The 24322-nt window shown below is 39.8% G+C and overlaps 1 protein-coding gene across 1 annotated transcript; it reads left to right on the top strand.

Annotated features, from left to right (window-relative positions):
- Positions 1 to 4029: 4029 nt before the first annotated feature.
- LOC308576637 (RNA exonuclease 1 homolog) lies at positions 4030 to 23883 on the top strand. Its single transcript, XM_081176276.1, has 16 exons — positions 4030 to 4357; positions 5426 to 6777; positions 7439 to 7534; positions 8162 to 8369; positions 9563 to 9705; positions 10511 to 10648; positions 13677 to 13791; positions 13944 to 14003; positions 14450 to 14599; positions 15090 to 15203; positions 16490 to 16563; positions 18873 to 18983; positions 19959 to 20074; positions 20956 to 21094; positions 22445 to 22565; positions 23378 to 23883. The coding sequence occupies exons 1-16, from the start codon at positions 4189 to 4191 to the stop codon at positions 23467 to 23469; spliced, it is 3198 nt and encodes a 1065-aa protein (XP_081032402.1). The 5' UTR covers positions 4030 to 4188; the 3' UTR covers positions 23470 to 23883.
- The last annotated feature ends 439 nt before the right edge of the window (positions 23884 to 24322 follow it).

Here is a 24322-nt window from a genome sequence, read left to right as displayed (position 1 = left end):
TGAAGCTTTCTCTGACATGCCAGTAAAAAAGGATGTGATTAAAAGCAAGGAGGCTGGGTATGCAGCAAGCGAGAAACCCTCCGTGTGGTTCTGATCGTCCACTGAAATAACATCCAAAATGTTCAGCACTTACAGGAAGCCTGCTAGGATCGGCTGTGATAGAGTTCCCTTGAGGGAATGCCATAATGCAGATGGTCGCTGCAGGCTAGCCGTCACCGCCAGTTGGCTGATCAGCAGTTACAAGAAGCACGGCCAGCAAGCTTCCCTTGCCAGGGAACAATCAGGAGCACTTTAAGGCTCCCAGTTGTTCCTTGGAAGCCAGCTCAGGTTACTACTCCCAGCAACAATAAGGCTACAAGTGCATATCCATCCAAATGGATGGCATAAAACACACAACGTAATGCTGCAACCCAATTCCACTGCATGTTTCTTACCACATGTTGCACACACCTGTGCAATTACGAGTCCTCCCCCATGTACGGTAATTCTCTATAAATTCACCTGCTCAACACAGACACAAGCAAATACACACACAGAGGGGAGGGCAATCAACTCATCAACAGCAAAACCTTAGACCCACTTCAACCACACACACTGAGCAAATAAACTTTAGTATGCATAATGAAACACAGTATTCTACCACCTTAAACATAGTTTCCCCAAAGAATTCTGAGGAGTTCAACAATCTCTTTTCCCAGCAAACTCTGGGAATTGTGGCTCTGTGAGGGAAATAGGATTTCCTAAAAACTCTCAGCACCCTAAACATGCTACACTTACCAGGATTTTTTTTGGGAAGCCATGTTTTACACCTGGTATGTCAGAGCACCTTAGGACATTAGAAACACCAGCTATAAAAGGAAATACACTGGGCATATAGTTTTACGTTTTAAACTCATTTCAATCATAACACCACCACTACCACCACTACAAGCTCATTTTAAAAATGAGCTTGTCCCACCCTGTCCCTTTTCCCTCTTGTGCCATGTCTTTTAGATTGTAAGGCAGGGACTGTCTGGTTTTAATTGATTGTATGTATGCAACTAAGGGAGACCTTTGGCTGAACAATGGTGTACAACTGATCTAAATTTAAAAATGGGGTTTGTTTCTGCTGCCCTGATGCACCAGACCATAAGACGCACCTAGTTTTTGGAGGAGGAAAACATGAAAGGAAAAAAAATTGGAATCCCAGAAGCCAGAACAGCAAGAGGGTTCGCTGCGCAGTGAAAGCAGCAATCCCTCTTGCTGTTCTGGCTTCTGGGATAGCTGCGCAGCCTGCATTCGCTCCATAGGACGCACACACATTTCCCCTTACTTTTTAGGAGGGAAAAAGTGAGTCTTATAGAGCAAAAAATACGGTACGTTTCCTTGGGACTAAGTGCTATTTTGTTTGCATAATAAAATTATAAAATGAGCATTTGGAACCACATGTACACCTGGGCCCCAACTATAAAAGATTTTTAAAAATAAGATAAAGGGCACTATCTGCCACTCTTCTAGGGTTCATTTAGGATACCCTGAACTGTTGGGTCCTTTGCTTTGGGCTCTAGGTCCAGCCCTAGCAGCACCACTGGAAACTCAGCCAAACCACAAGCACTTCTTTTGTAACCTCCCAGCTCATCTACCAAGTTTAAGTTGCAACAGATCCATCATCATATTTTCATTCACATTCACTGTTTCCTGCCTGTCATATAGCTGTATTATTGTTTTTGTTCTTACAGTTGCTGCTGACTATTCAGTTACTGTTACCAGTTATCTATTTGATTATTGTTGGTCTGGTTGCTGCTGTTTGTGTGTCGGTGCAAAAGGGAAAAAAACAGAAAGGAGAATTCCTGGATGCCAAGACCCAAGTTTGGGTCAAGTACTATTTGGTGAGAGAAACACAGCAGAGATTTAAAGCCACAAAATACACAGCAAAGACAAGTGTGGAAATATAGACTGTTAAGACATTTAAAATATGCACCTTTCAAGTGGGTTCCAAAATTTCCCTCTTCCCCCAGCATAGAAAAAGACCACACATTTGGCAAATTAAAAATTGGTTTACTTACAAACTCTTCAAAGGTCTGGTTCATGTGCTTTTCCATCCATCAGAAAACTTGCACAAGCAGTAAAATGTAGTTACAAAGTACCGTAGTAAAAGTTCCTAGATTATTGGTATAGGAACTCAAGAGTGCTGGTGAGAGACAAACGCTTGAGCTGGAGCAACCAACTCATACCTCTTCACCAGCTGAGCTTCTCAGGTAGACTAGGTACAATAGACTTGATTAGCTATTTCCTCCCAAGGATAGGGGAAGTGACACAAGTAAGCCTGGCAGGACAGCTTATTCTATGGTGTTAACTCCTTCATGCATTAATTAGACAGAGGCATGTTAGCTATACAAGGCAGATTAGCCCACACTATGTAGTGTGTGTGTGTGTGTGTGTGTGTATAGACACTGTAAAAGGGAAAAGGTACAAAAGAGGAAAACAAATCAGAGGTGAGAAAGAATCAGGGCTGTTTCACGCACCATGATGATGAACACCCTTGCACATCGTGCAACATGTCTGCACATAAGTTTATTTGGCCAAGAAAAGCAATGGGTTTATTATCTAGGGTTGCCACCTGTCCCTAAAAAAAAGAGAAAAGGCGATTGTCCTTTTTATTTTGGAGAAAAGTGTCCTCTGCTGTGCTTGAATTTCAAACGGAACATGTTCTTTCACATACTGTATTCAAGCTCATCTTCCTCCTCATCCTCAAAACTGCTTAGGCAGAGCCTAAGTGGGAGTTTGTGCAGGCGGAGGATAGGTCCATGAGGAGGGTAGAGTGGCGCTGGGAGGGGGGCTTTTGAGAGGGCAGAGCTTTTTTTCTCCCGGGGTGGAATTCACCGGAACCCAGTCCCGGCACCAGTCAAATGGGTGCCATTGCCATTCTAAGAGAAAGGGAGCAGGTGGCGCTGTGGTCTAAACCACTGAGCGTCTTGGGCTTGCAGATCAGAGGGTTGGTGGTTCGAATCCCCGCGATGGAGTCAGCTCCTGTTGTTCCGTCCCAGCTCCTGCCAACCTAGCAGTTCAAAAGCACACCAGCGCAAGTAGATAAATAGGTACCACTGTGGCAGGAAGCTAAACAGCGTTTCCATGCGTTCTGGTTTCCGTCACGGTGTCCCGTCGCGCCAGAAGCAGCTTAGTCATGCTGGCCACATGACCCGGAAAACTGTCTGTGGACAAACACCGGCTCTCTTGGCCTGAAAGCGAGATGGGCGCCGCAACCCCATATTCGCCTTTGACTGGACTTAACTGTCCAGGGGTCCTGTATTTCTAATAATTGATTGTGATTTTATGTAAACTGTGCTATTTTTACTGTTGTTAGCTGCTCTGAGCCCGGCTTTGGCTGGGGAGGGCAGGATATAAATAAAATTTATTATTATTATTATCATTACCTGTAAGAGGACAATGCGAGTTCTGTCACTTCTTTTTCTAGAAAAATAGCACGGAGACAGTTTTTGTGGGGGCAAAGGGTGGAGTCTTGGGTTTTGCATGGGCAGAGGAGGCGGCGGGTGGGTCAGAAAGCGAGAGAGGGGGTTTGCTTGCACAGCCCTGGTGAAAGAGTTTTTGCACAGAGGCGGGTGGGTCGGAGTGGGTAAGGGGATATATAGTAATTTCTGCACTAGGTAAAGTAATTTTAGCCCCCTCCACCGCCCCCTTCTACCAGTCTCATATTTTGTCCTTTATTTTTCCCTGACCAAAGACATTACCCAGAATGAAAGCGAACTACAACTCCCAGCGCCTCTAGCCAGCCACAATTCCCAAGCTATATACCACAACACAACACAACACCAAAAACAAGGAACCGAGACCCTTGGCAGAAACGCCCAGCCTGAATAAATCCAGTAAGGCGCATGCGCAGGGGGCCCGCTACCTCAGGCAACGTGCCTTAACCCCTCTCGGGGGACCGTTAAACACCGTTGCGAAAGCCACGCCCCGAAAGTGGGTAGGGCTGTCGTTCTCTTCATTTAAATATAAGGAGGCGCCTTTGCGGAATGAGGGCGAGAGGAGCAGCAGCAAGCAAGCAAGAAAAGGGGCGGGGCTTCAGTACCCGCGGCGCGTGGCCTCGCCCCGCCCCCTCCAACGGTTTCGCGCGTGAGCGAGGCTTCGCCGGGAGCGTTGCGCGCCTTTTCTCCGGCCGCGGCGTGCGGGGAGGCGGGAAAAGGCGGGATGCTCCCCTCGGCGGGTTACTTCAGGAGCCTCCCTTGCCCCTTCGACGCCCGCGGGTGCCGGCGGCCCCACTGCCAGTACAGACACGAGGCCCTTCGGCGCCGGCGCCGCCTTCAAGGGGAGCCGCCGGTCCCTCAGCCGCGGCCGCTGAGCAGCTCTTCCGCGCAGGGTGAGGGAGGGAAGCAGCCGCCGGCGCGTGTGGACGGCGGCCTTAAACGCGCGTTTTACTTCACGCCTGCGGGGTCCTTCACGCCCGACCGCGCGTTCCCGCCTTTTCCCCCACATCAGTTCCCCCGAACTGGAGCCTCTTCCCCATGAGTCGGATAAAATATCAAGGCTTGTCATCCCAGCCCGCGCTTTTAAAAAGCGATATTCCTTGCTTTGTGTCTCCTCTCAGAGAAACGAGACTGAAAATAGGCCCTTTTTTTATTAGCGGCATCTGTGTTGTGCAGTGCCGGATTTACGTGTAAGCTAAATATATAGCTTATACAGTATAGGACCCCAAAAAAATTAAAGGGGAAAAAACTGGATGTACATTTCCAAAATATAAGATAAAAAAAAAATAAAACTTACAGCAACAGTGTTTTGTGTTGTGTAGGAGCCTTCCTATGATGTAAATCATGGGCCGGCCTCCTAGCCTGCTCCCTAAAATATCACTGGTTTGTTCATTTTGTATATAGGGTGCCTACATTCTGCATTTGCAGATGGCTTTAGCTATTTATAGGTCCATAAATTACCATATAGCATATATTCAGCACAAAAAACAGTGACAATTTGTTGTTGACAAAGGACAGCTGGACATAAAAATTACCTTCAGTAGCTTAGGGCCTCATCAAACCTAAATCCGGCCCTGGTGTTGTGTTAATAGTCTTTTTACCTTTTTTTGGTAGTTCTTATTTCTATGTTCCTGTGTTGCCATGGGATTATTTTTCAGGTGATTTGGAATATGGTTTCTTTAGGCACCCCTAAAATGCATTCACTTTGGCTCCTTTGCAATGTCTTTGTTGAGTAATTCTTAGAAACAACGCACATGGTTTAGATGTGCTGGGTTTTTGTATCGTGTGTCGCTTTAAAGCAATAAAGTATTCCAATGCCCTTCAAAAATAGTTGATGACAGAACTAAGAGTTTGGGCTAAGTTCTGTAATTGTATTCTTTAATGCTCTGTTTACATATAATTGAAATATTAGTGTATAACCTAAGGCTACGGTATTTATAAAACTTTCTTCTAATCAACAGGTCTTGATAAAAATATCCAAGAATTAGAAATGATCAACAAAGCAATTCAGTCACTCAAGACTGAAGTTGAAGAGCAGAAGAAACTATTCTGCTACGACTGGGTGCAAGATTTCAAAAATAATGTGATTTTTGCAACAAATCACAACAAAGGAAATAAATCTTTCTCTGATGAAGGTGATGCCTGTAATAGTCCTGTAGAAGTAAAAAATAATACCATTTCAATCTCAAAAGAATCTAAAAGGTCCAGTAAATATATTCTTGACCATAGCTGTCCAGCTACTGATCTTGAATATGACCCATTACTCAATTATTCTGCAGGTCTCGGGTCTTCTTTGAAGGAAGTAGATAAAAATGACACATGCCACTCTAAACATTTTAAAGTCTCTCATTGTAGAGATTTACAAGCATCTATAAAAACTTTTCCAGGTGAAAACAGATTCAGATCCCCAAGGAAGAGATCAGTAAGTTCTTCACCAATAAAACTCCAGGAATCAGATGATGATATGCTTATAATAGATGCCCCACCAATGAATGTATCAAAGAAACCAAGAATAAGCAAGACCTATAAAAAGTGGAATAGGGAAGTAAATGAAATGAGTTTTGGAGCTAATTTAGAAACCATTCAGAACTCTGGAACATCGGATATTTTAAAAAATTTAGAGGGAGAAAGATCAGAAGTCATCACTGTTGGCCTGCACAGTGTTAATCAAAGTGATGGAAATAAAAGTAAAATAAAAATGTCAGCAGCAGAAAGTGCTTATTTAGCAGATGTCAAAGCGAGTGCTTTGAATGTAGGAAGCAAACTTTGGACAAAATATTACCCTGCTACTAAAGGCAATAATGTATCTCCTCAGATGAAGTTTGAAATGAACAAAGAAACTTTGAAGGAGGAGTCACTGAATGTTACTTCTGTTAAAGCATGCAATATGACTGAGGAGGTTAGTAATCATAAAACTTTGCTGAAAAACAAAACTCAGACTAACCTATATTCTAGAGGCAGTACAAAAGATAGAGTTACAGCACTACAAGAAAGCTCTAAAAAAGATCCAATACCTTTTGGGAAATGGAGTATTCAGCTACATGGAAAAAGCAACGCATTGCCTATTAAACGAAGCTGTGTTCCAGTTTTGAGTGAGGATACATTTGTCGAAAAAACTGGTGAAAATTGTACTGATAAAACTATGAAAATGGATGCCAAAGAAAATGAGATAATAGTATTAGACTCTTCTGAAGAAGATGACATTGAAGAGGATAATGAACTTTCTGAATCAGATGATACTACGGAAGAATGTCGGAGAATTTTCAATGAGTTTGTTGAACATGAAGCACAAAAGGAAAGGTTAGCAAAGCAGGTATTTTTGCTTTTCTCAGTTTATACCTTCCTCATTGTAAAGGCAGACACAAATTGTTTTCTATTTAATCTTTTTTCTGACCAGCACTTTTTTTTGGTGTATCAATGCATATTCACTTGGTGAGAATCTGGAAATCTGCTCCACTTCCCAGTGGGGAGGAGTTGTGGTGGACCGCGTGGCTACCCACTCCCCACCGGGGGCGGGGGACTTTGTCCCCCGTTGCCAGGGGATCCCGGCCATGTCAGAGCCCGGCCAGCCAACCTGCTGGCCAGGGGGGCATGGCCGGGGCCCTTTAAACAGAGGAACGAGCCAGAGGACTTCCTCTTTGGCTCGCTTCCTCAATCAATCTTTTTTCTGACCATTCAGCACTTTTTTTGTGTGTATCAATGCATATTCACTTGGTGAGAATCTGGAATTAACAGATGATAAAATTCCAGCTAATAGCTAGGGGAAAAAGTAGTACTTTTTTGTTAAATGAAGATTTTTTTGTAATATTAAAAATTGCCTTCGGATTTCCATCCTCTGAAAGTCTTTTTTTAAGTTTCAGGAAGCCAGAGTTCATTACAGAACTGCAGTATTTTGTTGTAATTTTATAACTTAGAAACAACAATCTTGATAGTTTTTGCAGTTTGTATGGCTATTTTCCTTTCTTTAAAAAAAGCAGGCCCTTGCAGCGCAAACAGACGTAAACTCAAATTTGAAGACAAGTATGCTTCCTGGACAGAAGAGAAGAATTGCACACACTGCAAAATTTGATGTGAGTTTCAATCTAGCAGTTTGGGGAAATATTTGCTAGTATTTCATTATGTAAACATGGATATAGGTTAATGGCAAATAAGTTGTGTCAACGTATTGAAATTAACGGACCTAACTTAGTCATGTTAATTAATTTCAATGGGTCTACTGTGAGTAGGAGTATCATTAGATACAGCCCGTGGTGTGGGAAACAGTTCTTAATATCTTAAATGAGGTACTAACACTTTGTCTGTTAAAGCATGTTAAACTTGTCAGGCAGGTTCTAAGTTGCATTTTCATCTCTGCATTTTCCTCTCTTTACTACGATTCCAAATGTTGACTTAATTTGCGTTTGTTTCATCAATAGATTGTAGATACAATTTGCATATCACCTTAAAGTTAAGAGCCTCGAAACACTAAGATGCCAAGTGACAAAATATCAAATGATATATTGGTGAACAGGTCCAAATTGCTAATGGACAAACCGTTTTCTGATACAAGGTGCTCTACTACTTTCAACAGAATGGTATCTTTATGAAGAGATGGAAATACTGCTTTACAGTCTTGGGGTGTAACTTTACTTTAGGGTAGTAAATACAGTATTGCACTTACTGAATTTAGAAATTGTTCATTCTTCAATACTCATCAGGTTAATACCACTAAAGAAATAATTGTGCCTTTAAAAGCACCTCTTCCAAAGCGGACCTGTCATTCCAGAATACTGCAAGCACAGCAACAAGCAACACAAATAACAACTGCTGTTAAAAGTGGTCAAGCTTTTGTTGCTGCAACTTGCGGCCCAAAGAGAACTGCATCTGTAATACCAGCTACTCAGATTCAAAGCATGGGCCCCATAGGTATGACGAAGTAGTATATTACACTTTTGATATTTGTTGAGTTTGTGTGAGTTAAAACAAGTTTGTGTGAGTTAAAACAAGATCTCATAAAATTTAGCTTTAATTTGCTTCCCAGTCCCCCAGACCAAGAAACCAATAGCAGGGTATGTAGAGAATGAGTAGTTGATTGTTCCTAGGTTTCTGATTCAGATCAGGTTTCATCAAAACAGCCAGTGTCCATGCATTGATAGCTTATAATCTGTGAGAGACAAATGTGGTGTCCTCCAGATGTTTTCAACAATTCACACCAGCCGTAGCCATGAAGGGGAAAGGGAATAGAACACTGTTCCACGCTATTTGAAAACATGCCCACCTTTGTGTATAGACAATACAGATGGTATCTGTGACTTTAAATGAGGTATTGCAAGAAGGTGTGCGCAACTGGTAACCACTGTACAAAAGCACCCTGTGGAAAAATGACCCCTGTGCATTTCAAAGGCTACATTGTACACAGCCTGTATCACAGCCATTGCATCTTACAATACCTGTTTTCTCCAAAGCAGAACTGGATTGCCCCCCCCCAGTGTCTCTGATAGAATTAGTGATGTGTAAGGGATGAGCTCCCATTGCTCAGTCCCTGCTCTTGCCAACCTAGCAGTTCGAAAGCACATCAAAGTGCAAGTCGATAAATAGGTACTGCTCCGGCGGGACAGTAAACAGTGTTTCTGTGCGCTGCTCTGGTTCACCAGAAGCAGCTTAGTCATGCTGGCCACATGACCCGGAAGCTCCCTCGGCCAATAAAGCGAGATGAGTGCCGCAACCCCAGAGTCGGCCACGACTGGACCTAATGGTCGGGTCCCTTTACCCTTTTTAAGGGATGGTTTTGGGATATATTGCTTTATGTACCAGTAATTGCTATTATATGTAAAATAAATGCTGGTACACATATTCAGCAAGCTGTTGGAAGGCTGGTTATATCAACCAGCAGCATGGAAACCTTCAGCGAGCTCAGGTGATCACATGACAGGTCGTATTGTCTGTGGCAAGGAATGGTCACCACACAAAAGCTGTTCATCCCATGAGACTGCCTTAATGGTCACTCTGGCATTTACTGTAATCATTCAGCTTCCAGATAAAGTTTAAGAAGATAGTTTGGCTATGTGAAGTGCATTTACAAATGAAGCTTTAAACTACACAATATTTGTCTGTTTCAGTTTGTTTAAATGTGTTTGAAGTTCAGCCTGTTGGAACAAGCACTGGCCAAGTGAATGTACTACTTCCTGGAAATGCATTAACATCAGTGCCATGTAGACTTTCCAATTATCCTGTAAAAAAAAATACTCCCAAGCCAATTAAGGTATTTCATATTTTCCTTTGTGTTAAAATAGAGTAAAAGGCTTCTGGGTTTATAGTCAAATTTATTAAGAAGTTATTGGGGGACATATGGGAAACCAGTGCATAACGTGCCATACAAATCTAGTTTGAAATGGTGATGTCCTAATAGTATTTTTTAAATTTAAAAATCAATTAAATTTAAAAATAAAAAATTTAAAAATCAAAGCAGAGGTGGTTTGTAGGTTGAAGGTGACCAACAGGGCTTTCCCATCCAGTCTACAGCCCCTTCTCTTCACTGCAATGTGTTGTTTAGACTTTGGCATAAACTGAAGACTGTGTTCAAGCCTAATTCTAGTATGAACATTTTTGGTATGTAGGTTGTTTATCTGTAAACAGTGCTTATTTTAACTATGATTTCATTCGAATTTGAGCCAGGTCAATGGATGTGTGGGTGGGTGTATGCCCATGTCCATGTTTGCATGTGTGTGAGAGTAGGCCAGGACTCATTTTTGGCTCTGCTGACCTTGATGGGCTGGCAAAGAGGGAATGCAGCCAATGGGATTTAAAGTGTTAACAAACCACCACAGTACAGTGTATTTAGAGAGATAGTTTGCTGTTGAAAAATATTCTGACTTTGCCATACTCTTGCAATTTTGGGGATAGGATTTGAGGGAGAAGAGTTTGTAGCTATAATAAGGTATTTGTTCAGAAGTCTTTTCAGTGATTTAGAATCCTTTTCTTTTACCCAAAACAATACCTTTCAATAAGTTTAGGAACGTTATTTCAATTCATGCATGTAGTAAGTTAAATATAAGTTAACATTTCAGGCATCAAGTCGGAGAAGGCCTCCAGTGATTGTGGAGCTGGGATCCAAAGTACCACATGACACAAGGCAACGATATGTCAATTTTTTTTTTGAAGAATTCTTGAAAGTTTGTGCAACAGTCAATGAAGCTTTTGACAAGGTCTGCAGTAGTTTTAAAAACCAATGTAATTTATTTTTTATGGCAGTTATATGAATTGTGGATATGTGAAATAAGTGCTGAGTACTTTGTTGCAAACATAACATGCAGTGTGATCCTGTGTGTGTATACTCAAGAGTAAATGCCATTAATTTTAGTTGGACTTCTGCTCCCAATGAATCCTGCAGTGTACTGCAGTTTTAGGCTGCAATCCTAAACCTATTTACTGGGGTGAAAGTCCCTTTGACCATAATGGGACTTGTTTCTAGGTGAACATACATAAGTTTGCAGTGTTAACTGGTACCGTATTGGCCTGAATATAAGCCTCATGTTTCTCCCAAATTCCAACTGTGAAAAATTAAAAAGTGTGGCTTATATTCGCGACTTGACGATATGCAGCCAGGAGCGCGGCAAAGCAGCGCCGCCCAGCGCGTATTCCTCCATCCTCTCCCCCAAGGCCGGGGAGGAAGGGGAAAGGCCGCCAGCAACGCAGCTCCATTCCTCGCTGCTCCCAGTATGCAGCCACGAGCAGTGAGGAATGGAGTGGCTTATATTTGTGTATTTTTTTCTTTTTCCCTCTCCAATTTTAAAGGTGCGGCTTATATTCGGGTGTGGCTTATATTTGGGCCAATATGATATATTAATAAGCCCTTTGAAAATTGCCAATGGCTGAAGGTTTAATCTGGTAATAATTCCTTTGATTACAGATGCTTCCATTCTTTTCTATTAACCTATTGGTCTGACTGGGCAAATTTAGAAGATCTTCCTTTTTTATGGGCAGAAGTGATGGGGACTTTCTGTATTCATTATGGATTTGTCCTAAAAAGTAAAAGTTAATTATTAATATTTAATTACTTTACTAAATGTATCTATCACGTATCAATATTCCTATTTCCAAACAGTATTTGAAAAATAAACATTCCTTAGTAATAAAAAGGCTAAGAATCATTATATATTATTAAATTGTTGCTGCATATTTAACAAAAGAAACCTAAATTGGAGATAACAGGAAATCAACTAACATAATCTTCTTGAATGAAAATAATTGATTTCAAAAAAGAATCTGATTTAAAATAAATTCTGAATTTAAATTGAAGCGAATATGGTGATTATACTTATCTCTGAATCTGTTGTGAGACCATCACAGTTAAACACTTAATGTGGTGCAAAACTATAGGACTATTTACAGTATATCACTAGTGGAGTGTTTAACTTGTTTCTCAAACTGCATGCAAGCACCCACAGCAGTGCCACACAGAAAACCACTGATGAAAACCAGAAGACCTTTAAAAGCAGTTTGTGATGGAGGGAATGAAAACTTTAAATTGTCTGGTGCAACTGAAAAGGATCTCTTGAGTTGAGGCCACTGAACTTTAAATGCCACTTTTTCTTTATATATATATCAGGGGGAAAGGCAGGATATAAATAATATATTATTATATATTTATATCCTACCTTTTTCCCTGATAGGACTTAAAGTCGCTTATGTATAAAAACAGAACCACTAAAAAGGACATCCGAAGGCAGCCCTCTTTAGGGAAGTTTTTAATGTTTGGTGTTTTATTGTGTTTTTAATTGTTGGGAGCAGCTCAGAGTGGCTGAGGCAACCCAGTCAGAAGGACACCATATTATTACTATTATTATTATTTGTTTGGATGCTCTTCCCCATTACATACCGTAAATTTCGCTCTATAACACGCAGATTTTTTGTCCTAAAAAGTAAGGTGAAATGTCTGTGCGTGTTATTGAGCGAATGTGTGGTCCCTGGAGCTCACTCGCCGGAGCGCAGGGGCAAAATAGGGAAAAATAAGATCGGGCGGGCGGGCGGAGGGAAGAGGGAAGGCAGAAGCTTTCCTGCATTCTGCCTCAGGGTCTTACTGCCCGCCCTCTTCTGTTGCTGCGTTTGCTCAAACTCAACAAAGAGCAGGGAATCCCCTGCCCTCCTGGCAAGCAGAGGGTTAAGGAAAGGATCGCGTCCTTCCTTCTAATCGTCCCTAGTCACACTGCGTGCAGGCTCCAGCCCACCCCTTCCTCCTCTCCGTGCTCTAGGGACTCGCAGGCAGCCGAAAAGCATGCAGGTGGGAGAGAGAGAGAGAGGGCTGGCTTGGGTGGTGGTGGTGGGGGAACGACTTTTGCTTTACAATGGTAGGTTTCTCATTTCTTTTCCAAAACCAGAGAGCCCTGCCCCCAGGCCCCCTCCAAATTACAGCTTCTCCAAGCAATGTACTGCTGGAGGGAGACAGTATGCTTGTTTGGAAGAGAAACCCTGCTTCCCTGCTCGTAAGTAACAGCAGGCTGGATTGCAGAGTGAGACATGGAAATCTCTGGATTTATATGCTGTATATCAAATATCTTAATCTATACTTTCTACACGCGGCTGGTAAATCAGAATCTTTTTTTGCTTTTTGCTTTCCTTCCCTCCCCATTTAAAATGTGGTGACAAAGCACAGATCCACATAGATCCTCAGGATTTTTGCATTGGGTCACCCCAAATTCACCATCAGATAACTTAGCATGTCCATGGCTACAGCCTGCACCAAAAAAATCACGCACCCACTGTTGCCTGGGGCTGCAATGGTGCAAAAACGTGGTTACAAAGCATGGATCCACAGGATCTTTGCACTGGGTCACCCCAAATTCACCATCAGATAACTTAGCATGTCCATGGCTACAGCCTGCACCAAAAAAATCACGCACCCACTGTTGCCTAGGGTCGCAGTGGTGCAAAAACGTGGTTACAAAGCATGGATCCACATGGATCCTCAGGATTTTTGCATTGGGCTACTCCAAACTCACCGTCAGATCACATGTCTGTGGCCACAGCATGAACCACAAAAATCATACATCCACTGTTTCATTTAGAATATTTTTTTCTTGTTTTCCTCCTCTAAAAACTATGTGCGTGTTATGGTCGGGTGCGTGTTACAGAGCGAAAAATACGGTACTCTGTTCCATTGCGGGGCGGGGGGAGAGTACAGGGTAGATGTGCAATTTACAGTATATATCATACACACTTTTCTTTTTAATGTAGGCATTGATAGAAGAAAAGGCAATATATGACCGTTGTGGTAGTAAAAATATATACTTGAACATAGCTGTGAACAAGCTTAAAAAATTGAGGGATCATAGCAGTGTGTCAGCAGATGGTAAGTTCCAATGATGTGGGAAGGGAAAACTGGTAGTTACAATGGACCAATTTTATTTCTCTTCTAAGTACATTTAAATTACATACAATGTTTGTTTGTAGAAATAAGTTCACATTAACAATGTGAGACATCTGTGATTTTATTTTGTATAGGCCAGCCCTCAGACAATAAATGCACTACTTCAACTGGCTTTAGAAAAGAAGAAAAAAATGGTAAAATAAAACTATTACTGTATTTTGAAAAATTTGCACAAAGTATTAAAATTCTTTCACAACTGAAGTACTTATAATATAAAAAGCTACTTTTTTCTAGTTCTAATACTCTTTGATTACTTGCTTATAATGAAAATGAAAAGTAATGAAAAAAAATCAGTGCTTTCAAAATGTTTTTATTCTTGTTTTTATTATGTATTTTTCTTTTTTGTATTTTTTGCTGAGATCTTTGAATGAAAGGTTGTATATAAATTTAAGAAATGCTATGACAAAAGGCATATATTTAGGATGAATTTGTAAAGTTTCACAGCATATATAAACTTAACCAAAGAAAAACTAGCTGCTACTGACTACCTATAAGTTGAATCTGAAAATAATTCTGACAGTTATAATGTCTGAATGACAGCTCTTCAGAGTTTTTTAACTGTTTTGTTGGGGTGATTAAGATTTTACAGGAATTACTCTCTATAAACTTCTAAAAGAATATGCTTTGACTGATGAACAGTTGAAGGAAAATGGCTTCCCTGAACCAAATCCTGAGAAACCTGGCAGTGCTATACTATGCAGTGGCGCCATAAAAGCAGCTTTATCTGACTGTGAGTAAGTGAGAATGGAATGAAAAATTGACACTCATCAGAAAAATCTTCCTATATTGTTCAAAAAATGCCTTCCAACATAAGATTTCATCCACAGTGTGCTACAATAAAATGCTTGTAAGTGTCGCTCATTGCCAGTCAGTACTGTGAATCAAGTCATCCTGGTTAACAAAGCTTGAAGGATAACTACCCTTTTTCTGCTCCTGAACTATCAATTTAACAACTTAATTAATATTGTTTGGGTGATTATCTATCTGTTCCATGCATAATTGGAATATATCTGAATTACTCCTACCAAAGCTTTACTATTTTGACTAGTAATTACGCTAGTAGTAGCAATTCTGCTGCTTGATAATGTGAATGAGAACCAAATTCATTAGATTTTTTGCAGTTGTCTCTGGTGATTAAAATGGTTTCTGGGGGTAAGTGCAGATGAACATCTTGCAGGTCTCAATTCTGGCTTACTACTGGATTGTGTTACTGGTTACAGCTTCCAGAAGAATTTGTTGTCGATGCGGAGAAATATATACTGTAACTTCATCAGGAAGGCATGTTCGGAAAGAAGAATGCAGCTACCATTCTGGTAGAGTATTAAGACATAAAGGTAAGGATAAACTCCTGTCTCCCCAGACATATACTGGACATGCCGGTGAGATTGAGACTACTCAGGTAATGTCCACTGAAGCAGGGCCAGCAAGTTAAATTTTGATTAACAATGAAGGGATTAAAAACAGTTTTGCTTGCATTTTTCCTTATTAAGCCTCCAATCACTTACCATTAGATACAGACTTTGCACTAATTTGTGGTGTAATATTCTTAAGCAAGAACAAACATTGGGTCTGTGTTTTTCTCACCACTTCCTGTCACACATTGTTTTTCATGCTTTTTTCAATATATAACAATACAGAGAATTGTGACTTAGTATTTTAGTAGCCAGGATCTTAAACTGGAATTGATTTTAATATTATGCTTAGTAAACCAACATCACAACACAGTTTCCCATTTCAGATCTAACAAAACTGATGCTGTGATGGTGATTAAATTAAACCAAAGTTGGCATGTGAGGGAGGAACATCCAGGTCTGATGCTTGTTCCAACTTTCCTAAATGGTGGTTTAGCATGCCAGGACTGTCACCACCACCAAAAGAGCCCATGTAGTGTAGTTAAAACTAATAAATTATATTCAGCTATTTATGCTTGACTTTATACAGCACCTCACCTCCATTTTCCTGCTCTTTAGTAAAATACATGATGGGTGATAAGTTTGTTGTTTCATATTCTCAGTATAGCTACAATCTTGAGAGAAACTGACACACATTTGTAATAAAACTATAATTTCTTTGGATAGTTAGAAATCCAATTCAGTATCCCTTTCTTCAATGCATGTATATTTGATCCTCAGAATTCAACTTGGTTTTGTTAAACTGATTTTTTTTTTAAAGCAGAGCTGCTCCCATAGTGTTCTGGTTTGCATATTTAAAATAAATTATGGTTTAATGTGAATGAAAAGTGTATTGGTGTATGCTGCTAAAATTCTGGGCGCTTCACGCATCCCTCAGTATTACTGCTGCCAGGAAACAAACTGTTGTGTTGTCAAAACCTGGGGTTGTAGTTTCTTTCTCCAAACAAACCATGATCCAAAACCAAAGTATGGTATGTTTCCTGACAGCAGTGAAGGGAATTTTTTCCCCCCGATTTCAGCAGTGTGCATCAACTTGTTTGTTCACATTAAACCATTGTTTATTTTAATTATTTGATTGTGATGTGTGAACCAAGTCAGGGTAAGAAGATAACTGATAGTTCACAGTACAGTCGATCAAAATTTTAATTTTTAGGATAAGAATTGATTTGAAATTACTCATCTGCTTCCTATTACTTACCCTGTAACAGTTCCGGGTGGTTTGGAAACACGTTACAGTTGTTGCGAAGGAGTGGTAGGATCTCCTGGATGCCAGGTTGCAAAGGTGAGAGTACTCTCCAGTTGCTGTTCTCAAACTTTTCACAACAAACCAACAACACCAGAACTGGCTTATGAATATAAAGAACAATTTTACTAGAATGAGTATAAAACCTCATAAACCAACAAGACAATGAACAAACTAAAGTGAATAACCAAGCCTGGAGATACTCATAAACATAAAATGTGGCAGTGTCTCTCTCATTGCTATACTGGTTATGTACGCGATAAGAATGTCTTAACACAGCTGGAACAAATACAGTGGTACCTCGGGTTAAGTACTTAATTCATTCCGAAGGTCCGTTCTTAACCTGAAACTGTTCTTAACCTGAAGCACCACTTTAGCTAATGGGTCCTTCTGCTGCTGCCGCGCCGCCAGAGCACAATTTCTGTTCTCATCCTGAAGCAAAGTTCTTAACCCGAGGTACTATTTCTGAGTTAGCAGAGTCTGTAACCTGAAGCGTATGTAACCTGAAGCGTATGTAACCCGAGGTACCACTGTAGCCATTCACTGGAAGCACAAAGCCACAAAGGTGGGAGCAGTTGCCAGAAAGCGTTCTTCAAGTAGCCGTTAGCTGGAAGTGCAAAGCCATATGATCAATTGAAGCCAAGTAGATGACACCTGTTCTCTGGATATTATCCAGGTTTCGTAGCAAGCTTCATCAGTCCATAATGCTAATCACTCAACACGGTTCAATAACTGTGCCTATGAGTACCTTTTGTCTTCAGTGAACTATATGTTAAGACATTCTTATCGCATACATAACCAGTATAGCAACGAGAGAGACACTGCCACATTTTATGTTTATGAGTATCTCCAGGCTTGGTTATTCACTTTAGTTTGTTCATTGTCTTGTTGGTTTATTAGGTTTTATACTCATTCTAGTAAAATTGTTCTTTATATTCATAAGCCAGTTCTGGTGTTGTTGGTTTGTTGTTAATTATTGTTATAACACCTAATACATTTTGTGTATACTCAGACTTTTCACAGCATATATATTTCTCAGGATTTTGTTTTAGCTTTTGCTTGCAGCAACCTGCCTATGGCCACTGATTGGCTGTCTATATAGAGAGGGATTGACAGGGGTCGAGTATGAAAGACAAAGTGTTTCAAAATCTCTTGAATTCCAGCTATAGCTGTTCTGCTAGTCTTGTTATCTTAGCAGAACTAGAGCAAAATAGGTGACCAAGTTTCCTTCCAAGAAGCTCCAACCCTCTTTTGTGTAGAGCAGGGTGGTCCAATGTGCAGCTCAAGGGCCACATGGAGCCCTTGATGTCTTTTTTTGTGGCCCTTGGCAACATTTGACACACACACCCTGTGATGCAGCCCTCCCATTGCATTCCCAAAGCTGGGTAAGCGAGGCTCTGGGCTTTGGGAAAGAGGCTTTGACAGGGTCCTAGAGTCGTCCTGCCTGCTTCCCAGAGCCCAGTTAGTGCTTTCCCAGCTTTGGGAAGGAGGTGGGTGTCAAATGTCGGCCTTGTTTCCTGCCCCCGCAGTATGCCACCTGCAGGTTCCATGTCAAAGTACTCTGGTGGCTCACTTGGTATGAAAAGTTGGGCTGCTCGGGTGTAGTGTGTGCTCTGAATTTTTTCTTGGCCCTAGAAGCAGTTTCCTGAACTGAATATTGGTGTAAGTGTAGTCTTTGGCAGAGAGACAAAAATGTATGCATTTCTGAAGTTCTTAAAAGGTAGATGAGAATAGGCGTAGATTTTTAATTCGTTTTTGGGAATTCTGTTCTCATGATAGCATAATATGCTAGAAAACAAGATGGGACTGGTTCTAAAAAAGTGTTGGAGCTCAAGCCTGTCCTCATTTCCTTAAATTTAAATTTGTGAGAGAAAAGCAGATAAGTAATAAATTAGTATTGAATATGCTAAGGGACACTTTAGTTTACACTTTCTGGGACTTGGTCCTGATATTAAAACAATCTGTATCTTGATGGACCAGTGGCAGATGCTGTAATAGTTTTGCTTTCTGTATTAAGGTTTAGATTGTGGTCTTCTATTTAATTTTTTTGCCTCCCTCATCTTGGTTACTGTGTGGGGGAAATGAACATTTGAAATGCATGAAGAAGTAGCATTCACAATTTAAAAAACAGATAATGAACGCTGAGGATTTCAACTTCATATTCTTTAACATCAACCAATAATCAAGTGCCTGACAAAATAGCGTATAAACTTCCAAAAGATACTTAGTAAATTTCTAAGGTGAATTTCCAGAAAAGGGAAGTTGGAAATGGTATGGTAACTTAATTAAAAGTTACTGAAAATATGTCACTTCTCAGACTAATTTGAATATTCCTTGGTGCTTTGTAGCTCCATGTTCATGATGGCAGAAAAGAAAATATAGATGGCTTTGTGAAGACTTTCATCAAACCACCTCCACTTGATGGAAATCATGGTGTATTTGCGTTAGATTGTGAAATGGTATGCTAAGTTAGGATCCTTTAAAAAATGCAATTTAAAGTGCAATTGTGTTTTCCTAGCAGTATAACTTAAGGACAGATGTTACCTGTGCTATTTTTCTAGAAAAAGAGGTGCCGGAACTCACCCTGAATGCCTCCCTCATTCTCTTAGAATGGCAATGGCGCCCTTCTGAGAGGTGCTAGAACTGAGTTCCGGCTGAAAAAAGGCACCGGATGTTACTCTCTTCAGTTGAGAAATGTAGATCAGACAGGACAGACTGACTTGAGAAGGAAAAACTGCCCCATAAAATGCACCTGCTTTTGTTGCTCTCCTGAATTGTAATTGGGAATTATTTTCATGGTTTTTATTCTGATTGTATCTAACCCTGGTGTTGCTACATGATGAAGCATGGGTTAAAAACTTTTAAAATATTTTGAAATTAAATAAAATATGTAATGCTGGCAATATACTTCTCTGGGAGTTGGATATTAGTGGGTTTTTGTTTTTGTTCATTCCTTCTCTAGATATAGAAAGTGCAGGATGTATAGGAAATATAGGACCATTTAGCAAAAACAAATACACATTTTTACATGCAGCTACATGTGTATTTTTCTTTCAGTGTAAGCAATTACTTATAAAACTTGATTAACATAGAACTTCCATTGTAAATTAACAATATAATCTTTTGGGTAATCAAGTAGCTTACTAAGAGGTAACTGATGAATTGAAAACATCTTTTATCATAAAAGCTGACAGGAATTTCTAGGAATTCCCAGAGAAAAATGTTACTTTTATATTTTAAAGTTTCTAGTATATACCTACACCATGCACTGCCATGATTTTCAATGTAAAAAATATGTTTACAAAGTAGCAAAGATGTTTTCATCTGTCTCCACCATTTCAAAATTACATTAGTTTTCATTTCAGTTTATTCAGAACATAATCAGGAACTAAACTTAATTATGGAAAATTCTATTTAACACATTTCTCTTCTAGTGTTACACAACACGTGGATTGGAACTCTCCAGAGTGACAGTAGTTGATCCTTCACTTCATGTCATCTATGACACGTTTGTTAAGCCTGATAATGAAATAATAGATTTTAATAATAGGTATGTGTCTTATTCAAACACCAAAACATCAAGTGTTTGAAGATAAGTAACTGTGTTTACACTCAACAGAAAACCAGAAATCCTGAGAATAGGTCAGACTCTGCATGAGCTACATGTGAGTGCAATAGGGCTCCTTTGCATTTGCTTCACTCCTCCCTTTGTGAGCAGCTGAACAAGCCAGGTTTTAATGCTTAATCATGTGAACCAAGGTATAATTAATTGTTTCTAATCAACCCAAGATATTAAGCATACCTTAAAGCGTAGCTTCCGAAGTGTAATGGCAAATGGCTTCAAATCAACTAGGTTATGAAGCTGTGTTTGGCTTAATATCTTTAGTTGTTTTGAAGCCACAAATTTTAATTCTAATCTTCACGTGTAAATGATAAGCTACTATTTAAGTGCTTAAATCCAACTTTCATCAGCTGCGTGCATAAAAGGGAGAAGGAGGCTGTCCTTGTGCATAACTTTGCTCATTAAGACAGGATTTTTGATTAGCACTGCATGTGAATGCTGTCAGTGATGTATAACCCATTGGCTACTTGTATAGCATCACTGCTTTTTGCTGTAGTATTTCTATAAGAAGTGCATGAGGGGTCTGGAGTTAAGTTACTTATTGTTATTTTTTAATTGAATTTTATAAGTAATAATTAAGTGTAGGTAAAATATGTGCAAAATACCAGCAGATAATAGGATTGAGACAAATAACAGACAGATAATGTTATTACTTTGTCATGGTCTGATTCCTTCCCTAAATTTTTCATTCCAAAAGGAAAATAAAAATTCTTCAGTTGTATCAGTTGTGGGATAAGTGAATCTGGTATTTCTAAAATATTCATGTCTCCCTATTGTTGTACTTCCCTTGACACTCTGATTTGCTTTAGGTTTTCTGGAGTGACGGCAGAAGACATGAAGAATACTGTAACATCAATTCGGGACGTGCAGGCAATATTGTTAAACTTGTTTAGTGCAGACACAATTTTAATTGGACATAGTTTAGAGAGTGATTTGTTTGCTCTTAAGGTATATTATACAGAATGATAATATATTTATAATGATTTGAAATGTTTTGCTTAAAACCTGTTCAGGTTTAACTTCTGTATACTGTCTAATACTGCACACAGAAGTGCCATGCTGGATTTATACCATCTAGCGCAGCATTCTGTTTCCCACAGTGATTAACCCACTGCCTCTGGGAACATGAGGACAACAACTCTCTCCTTTGCGGGTCCAGGTTCACTGATGTGGTGTGGGTGAGAGATAGATCTAACATGAATTGCAATAAAACAGGATAGGAGTATTGGAATTTAAAGAAGCCATAACTTTATTGATTACAGATTTCAGCAGGTTTTGGCACTAGGTGTATATCCTGAAATTGACCAATTGTTGTTCCCCAGCAACTGATATTCATAAGCACACTGCCTCTAGTCATAGAGGTGACATGCAAGCATATAGTCATCATGAATAATAGCCATTGATGGGTGGCTGTATACTTGATGAATTTGACTAATTTTTTAAAATAAGCAAAGCTAGTCACCAAATTCTATAGTTTAACTATGCTCTGAGAAAGAACTGCTATGGTAAACATGTTACAGAGAATGGGAGGGTGGGTTGTGTAGCTTGCTAGCCAGGAAAGAGGCTAGGATGCGTAGTATGAGGCCTTTTATAACCTTCCCCCAAATCTAGTTTCCAAATGCCATGTTGGGCCAAAATCCAAACCCTTGTGAGAGTACCTTGCCCTCTCACCCTCAGAATGGCCAGGGCTTCCCAGCCATTGGATGCTATGCTACTGGAGAGACATGGCAATGGTGCCACAAAGTAGCTGCAGCCTTTTCACCACTTCCCAATGGCATTGCTGTGGCTCAGAGGCCCCTATGTGAAAAAGTTAATGTGATATGAAGAAGAAGAAGAAGAGTTTGGATTTGATATCCCGCCTTTCACTCCCCTTCAGGAGTCTCAAAGCGGCTAACATTCTCCTTTCCCTTCCTCCCCCACAACAAACACTCTGTGGGGTGAGTGGGGCTGAGAGACTTCACAGAAGTGTGACTGGCCCAAGGTCACCCAGCAGCTGCATGTAGTTTAGTCATGTCCGACTCTTCGTGACCCCATGGACCAGAGCACGCCAGGCACTCCTGTCTTTCCACTGCCTCCCGCAGTTTGGTCAAACTCATGCTGGTAGCTTCGAGAACACTATCCAACTATCTTGTCCTCTGTCGTCCCCTTCTGATTGTGCCCTCAATCTTTCCCAACATCAGGGTCTTAAAGCTTTAACTGAAGCGATAGTGTGTTTTTTAACCACAAGAATATTTTAGGAGGCAAGACACAATCCAGTTTGAAGTGTCACTGAATCATCCAGCTTTGTTTCTTTTCCAGCTGTTTCATAATAAGATTGTGGATACATCCGTAGTTTTTCCTCATCGTTTAGGCCTGCCTCATAAAAGAGCACTTAGAAATCTAATGGCTGATTATCTCCAAAGAATTATTCAAGCTAATGGTAAGACCTGGCGAAAATGACAGTGTATTTTTAATGGAGAAGAACCAAGAAGCAAGCAATACCTATGTTGTCACTCAGACTTTCCAGTTCAATCCAGGTTTCCCAAAATAAGGATTGGATTGGTCATGTGCCTTGTTTGATCACTGGAAGCTGAGTGTGTCAACTGACTGCATTTAAAATAACTGTCTCTTAGGTGATATTGAATGACATGAAAATTCGGCTTTGTAATTTGGAATTTATGTGATGTGATTTAATTTGATGTGATTGGCCGGTTAATAAAAATTATTTTTTTAAAAAATATATATTCTGTGACAGATCTAGATCATATTGTAGTGTGACTGAAATCTGAAACCTTGAAACCTACTCAAGTTTCTTCTGTGACAACAGTGACATTTTTTTCTATACTATTATCCACCCTCAATACAGTTAGGCTGTGTATGCATTTGAAATAACAATAATTTTATTATCTATACCCCACCCATCTGGCTGCACATTCTTTCCCTCAAAGAATTATGGGCACTGTACTTTAGTGCAGAATTACAGTAATCCCAGAATTACAGCTCCAAGGAGCAAACTATAGTGCCCAGAATTCTTTTGAGGGAAAGAATGTGCTTTGAGGAGATAGTGTACAGACTGCCTTAGTGATCCATTATCTTTAAGATAATTTTAAAACTTGCTCTTTTAATAGGGTAATTTTGGAAACAAATGCAAAAACTTGAGTTTATTACTATAACCATTAATGTTAAATATTCAGTGCCAACTTTCTAATCTTTTAAATCCTATGCATATTCATGAATGTTATTTTTTTCTAGTTGGTGGTCATGACTGTAGTGAAGATGCAACTGCTTGTATGGAACTTATGCTTTGGAAAGTAAAAGAGCATACTAAAGGCAGAAGATATTAATGCTTTGCAACAACAGCCTTTCTTCTTCATTGCCTAGTGAAAGACAGTTTTCTGCCCCTGTTATTGTCCTAATTCAAAAGAGTACTGTGATAAGTATATGCACTAGTTAGTTTTGCTGGAAGTTTGGGTTAATGTTATTCAGGGTTATGATATTTTTGTTCAATATAATATTAGAGTTGATTATGGGAGCTTTGTGCTAGTCAGAATTGTTAATGTAAACAGCGAACATTTCCCAATTTTGGCAGTTTGGAAAGAATACTGTACTTGCTTTGTTTTTATGAAGAATCCTATACTTATTTTCTTTTTATGAAACTTCTGTGTGTCCTAAGCAAAAAAGTTGTTTTCTGGCTGTCACTGTCTGCTGAAATAAAAACTCAAAAAAGCTGATATAAATAAAACAAATGTTAAACATTATGCAGTCCATTCATTTGGTTAGCAGATCTCTCTAGCAGTTGCATAGGTGGCCATAGGTAAGCAATTTGTCACTGTACCTGCTTTATGGCTTTGATCTATTTGTTAATCTTATGGAACAAAGTAAGTTAAATTGCAATTAGAGATTAAAGGCAGCGGTGAAAATGTAATTTTTATTTTTAAATAAAGAGTCAAAGGCTGTCCATTACTGAAATTTCTGTCAAGTCCATGTTCCAGTTCTCAGTTGTATATATCAGCTTGAGATGAGCATACAGCACTACTTAAAATATTTAGCTAGTTAGTCCAATGAGCCTAGGAGAGCAACACTGGATCATCCAAGCTGGATTGGAGCAAGACTCTCACTAACTTTTAGGAAGAATCTAAAAACATTCCTGTTCAGCCCATATATTTGATGGCTAAAAAGTCTGTTAAAGGCCAATCC

Source organism: Podarcis bocagei, assembly GCF_964188305.1.
Source record: "Podarcis bocagei genome assembly, chromosome: 17".
Classification (NCBI taxonomy): domain Eukaryota; kingdom Metazoa; phylum Chordata; class Lepidosauria; order Squamata; family Lacertidae; genus Podarcis; species Podarcis bocagei.
This window is presented reverse-complemented; position numbering and strand designations above follow the sequence as displayed.

Excerpts from the sequence above, each read along its gene's own strand:
- LOC308576637 (XM_081176276.1), top strand. The coding sequence starts at position 4,189 with ATGCTCCCCTCGGCGGGTTACTTCAGGAGCCTCCCTTGCCCCTTCGAC. Across the intron at positions 6,778-7,438 it reads AGGAAAGGTTAGCAAAGCAG|CAGGCCCTTGCAGCGCAAAC; the intron begins GTATTTTTGCTT and ends CTTTAAAAAAAG. Across the intron at positions 22,566-23,377 it reads AAGAATTATTCAAGCTAATG|TTGGTGGTCATGACTGTAGT; the intron begins GTAAGACCTGGC and ends ATTTTTTTCTAG.